The 4,281-nt window shown below is 47.6% G+C and overlaps 1 protein-coding gene across 1 annotated transcript; it reads right to left on the bottom strand.

The window, feature by feature from the left end:
• Nucleotides 1–368: 368 nt before the first annotated feature.
• On the bottom strand, nucleotides 369–2,318 carry LOC125524942 (cytochrome P450 71A1-like). Its single transcript, XM_048689974.1, has 2 exons — nucleotides 1,293–2,318; nucleotides 369–1,160 (listed from the first exon to the last, which is right to left on the bottom strand). Exons 1-2 carry the CDS (start codon nucleotides 2,220–2,222, stop codon nucleotides 552–554), a joined length of 1,539 nt encoding a protein of 512 aa, XP_048545931.1. The 5' UTR covers nucleotides 2,223–2,318; the 3' UTR covers nucleotides 369–551.
• Between the last annotated feature and the right edge of the window lie 1,963 nt (nucleotides 2,319–4,281).

Below are 4,281 nucleotides of genomic sequence, written 5' to 3'. Positions count from 1 at the left end.
CTCGTCAGGGCGTGGACGTATACATATAAGATGTGAACCGTATTTGCACGTCCATGTCAAGTTATGAAACCAGTTCAATGTATTTTTCAAGTTCAGACACTAAAGTGCACATTTGTGGCAAGTTCAAGCACCCGTGGTGTAATTACCTCTTTTTACTGCAGCAAGCCAACAACTGTTTCGACGTGCAAACAATTCCAGGGGTTTTTCCACATAAACCAGGACATTTGGGGTGCCTCGTCAGGGCCGTGGACGTATACATATAAGATGTGAACCGTATTTGCACGTCCATGTCAAGTTATGAAACCAGTTCAATGTATTTTTCAAGTTCAGACACTAAAGTACACATTTGTGGCAAGTTCAAGCACCCGTGATGTAATTAACTCTTTTCACTGCAGCAAGCCAACAACTGTTTCGACCGAAGCCAACAAGGAAGGCCATAGAAGGTTATCTCAGTCTAAAATATTTGAAAGGTAAAGTGAGCTAAGCCAATAGATCAAGTGAGCAAAGTGGCCATGGGCAAAGCAGTAAGGAAACACCTCTTCCAACAGATATTAGAGTGGTTTCGTGGTAGTAAGGATTAAGGCAGACTTAAGGCCAGGAGAAATCCCGTTGGACTCTATGATCTCAAACGATTCAGGGTCCTGCCCGTCCGGCAGCTCCCAATCAAAATGGTACATCATGTTTGCCAGCGTGAGCTCGGCCAGACGCGTTGCGAAGGCAACGCCGGGGCATCCCCTCCTTCCGGCACCGAAAGGTATGAACCGGGTGTCCCTACCGCCATAGTCGATGTTCTCCCGCATGAACCTCTCCGGCCGAAACTCCTCGGCGTGCTCCCACGTCTTGCCGTCTCTCCCAATCGCCCATGCGTTGACGATGACCCGGGTCTTTGCCGGGATGTAGTAGCCGTGGAGCCAGGTGTCCTTGATCGACTCGTGCGGGACGAGGAGCGGCACCGTCGCGTGCAGCCGCAGTGCTTCTTTCATGGCCGCCTTTAGGAGGCTCATTTTCTCCACATCCTCCTCCATGACTCCTGCTCGTGCACCGACAACCCGTCTCACCTCTTGCTGCACCTTCTCCATTTCACTTGGGTTCTTGACAAGCTCGGCCATGGTCCATTCTATCGTCTTAGAAGTCGTGTCTGTTCCTGCCAGGAACATGTCCTGCCATAATTAAGAGAGTCGTGTTAGCACTTAACACTATGCTAGTGGTGCCCTCCTATTAGCAGGTAAGGTAATTAAACATGCTGTTTTTTAGGGGTAATTAAACATGCTGTTGATCGACTTAGGGCTTACCGAGATGATTGCCTTGACATCAGTCCGGTCCAGCTTGAACCCCTGGTCACCATCCTTGACGATCGAGAGCAAGTCGTCCAGGAGGTCACCAGCCTCGCCGTCGTCGTCTCCTTTGCTTCTCTCGTGCTCCTGGACCGCTTTCTCGAGAATGTTATCGAGCTTAGCCGCCGCCCTCTTCACCCTCGCGTCGAGCCCCGTCGCCCAGTCCACCCAACGGAGTCGAGGAAACACGTCGCTCACGGCGATCGTACCGAGCAGATCGCTGATCTCTCCCATCATATCCCGGAGCATCCCTGGTTCCACTCCTCCGAGCTTGTTCCCAAACGCCGCCCTCGAGATGACGGTGTTGGTTAAGCTGAGTATGAGCTCGGTCACGTTGACTCCCCGGCGCTCGCCGCCGTTCTCCTGGGCGCCACTCGCCGTGCGGATCCGTCCCACGAAGCGCGCGACCTCCTCCTCCCGGAGCGTGCGGAAGGAGTCCACACGCTTGGCGCTGAGTAGGTGCACGACGGCGATGCGGCGGGATTGACGCCACCGCTCGCCGTAGGGGCTGAAGGCGATGTCCCTGCAGCGGTAGAGCGTGCCGCAGGCCGTGTGCTGTTGCGGCCGGCTGCAGAAGACGTGGTCCTGGGTCCTGAGCACGGCCTCCGCGAGGGAGGCGGAGGAGACCACGATGGTGGGCACGGAGCCGAGGCGGAGGAGGAAGAGCGGGCCGTAGCTCTGGGCCAGCGCCTGCAGCCTCCGGTGGTGTTGGCCCGTGCCGAGCTGGTGCAGGTTGCCGATGATGGGCAGCGCCGGAGGCGAAGGCGGTGCTGCACGAGCGTCGCCATCCTTGCCGCTAGTTCTGAAACCTCTAACGACGAAGGCCAGGCAAGAGACCACGAAGACGAGGCAGAGGACTAGGGTATTGTCGAGCTGAGGAGAAGCCATGAGCGCTAGCAGAGCGTTCGTCCCACAAGGCCACAAGACTGCAGCACGCTTGCACACGGCGCCTTAACTTAACAGAGCATGCGTACGCAGGCGTGCGAGTGCAACGTGTACGGACCGAGAGAAGCTTGCATGTCGACGCGAGATAAGGCTCGCCGGAAGAATCTGTGGCGTTCCGTCGGCCATCTGGCGCACGGAAGGAGAACGACGACAAACATGCGTGTCCCGCTCGGTAATGCGTTGCTGGACGGCGGGGAGGCCGCGGAAATCTGCCGCTTTATCCGCAACGTCGTCGACCCGCATGCACCGATGCTAACCGGCCAAGATCCGTACGTGAGCGGTGAGCCACGCAGTCGCAGGCGTGCGGCGGCGTGTTGGCGTGATCAGCTTAGCGAAATGAAGGCCCATGCATTCTTAGGCATTGTACAATAGGAGATGTTTAGGGGAGGTGTTTAGAAAAATAAATCAGGTTTTTCTTAAATATTGATATTTATTTATACAGGGTAGACGCTTAACTAATCGTGTCTCGTGTAAAAATAGGCACCGATGCTTCAGAAAATCTCGGTTTATTTTTCTAATCACCTCTCTAAGCATCTCTTACAAGGCCTTACTGGAGGCGGCAGCTGGGCCAAGTCCACTTTTGCGAAAACCTTGGGTTAGGGTTACTGTGTCAAGCTGGGCTACGAGTCTGGCTCAACTGGGAACTGCGAACAAAGATATACCCCATGCTGAGTGAGCGTCAAATTCTCAAAACCAAAAAAGTGCTGAGTGAGCATCAGTGGCACCGAGTATGTCCTGGAGTAAATAATAATTTCACTTGTTGTATAAAAAGAGTTCAGTTATTACTTCAACTCATAATTGGTAGTATAATAATAACAATAATAAATAAAATAATAAAAATATAATAAATAGTTAATATATACCTCCTCTAAAAAAGGTTAATAGAAACCGGGCTATCAACTGGACCGTTAACATTACCATAACTGAAGTTATTATTTTTGAATCTCGAGCTACAAGTAAAATTTACAATTCAAACTAAGGTAAGCTATCTTACATTCTTATTATTAAAAATCTATTTTAAGGGGTCAATAATTTTTTTAATGTAATGATTTATCATATAAACTATTAAACATATTAATTATAAATAAATAAGGTGTCTTTAATACACTCGATTGAACTTTTGTACGCTTGTTGTGTGACCATAGAAGACTGATGTTATTAATTTGTAATTTTTCTTGTCCTACTTGTTATTTGCCAAAGTTTCTCCTTTTACATGCGATGTCTTAGGAAAGTGTCACCATTAAGTAAATTGAACTCAATGAATCACGATAAAACTTTGTGTTCTCTTCCTCCACCTGTCCTTGTGTTGCAATTGTACCGTTTGATATTTTACTATTTTTTAATACTAAAAATATAATTATCAAAATATTTCGTTGCTTAAAGGTTCTTACAGAGGGAGTATATAGATGGTATCATTTTTATCTTTATTTCATCCGTTATACATCTCACTCTCATTTACCCCTGTCCGTAGTAATAAAGAAAGATCAACACCTCTATTTGATGCTTCAAGCGCATGTTCTTCTGTATTTAAATCTACCCGCTTGCCTATCTATTATGGAGTAGATTGATTTATGATTATCTCATTTATTACTACTATGCAAAGGCTTTCATTTGTGTATTGGATTACACATACATGTGAGTTAGCTTGGAGCTCCAAGTTAGATATTTTGTTCCAAGAATTTTTCATGTTAGAGTTTTTCTTTGAAGCGACGTGTTCATCCTTACACCTTTTCTTTATTGTAAATTTTCTTTCTGTTGCCTACACATAGATTAAATACGCACGCGCCGGTTAAATTTGGACGGCACGAATGCCATTAGTTAGAGACAAACCTCTTTAGGCGTGTATGAGCTCAACGCAAAATCTCAATATATTCATCCCTTAATAAGGTTGAAAAATGCATTTTATTTTGGAAAAATATATATAATAAAAGACCCACTAGTATAAATAACAACATAAATTCATAATGTGTGCTTTCTTGGCTAGCCGCCGCCTCCTCCTTCC

The sequence above is a fragment of the Triticum urartu genome, chromosome 1, assembly GCF_003073215.2.
Source record: "Triticum urartu cultivar G1812 chromosome 1, Tu2.1, whole genome shotgun sequence".
NCBI classification, from domain to species: Eukaryota; Viridiplantae; Streptophyta; class Magnoliopsida; order Poales; family Poaceae; genus Triticum; species Triticum urartu.
This window is presented reverse-complemented; position numbering and strand designations above follow the sequence as displayed.

Bases quoted from the DNA above. Each gene is read 5' to 3' on its own strand.
- LOC125524942 (XM_048689974.1), bottom strand. From the start codon at position 2,222: ATGGCTTCTCCTCAGCTCGACAATACCCTAGTCCTCTGCCTCGTCTTC. The intron at 1,161-1,292 runs GTAAGCCCTAAG...TAATTATGGCAG, and splicing joins ATGTCAAGGCAATCATCTCG to GACATGTTCCTGGCAGGAAC.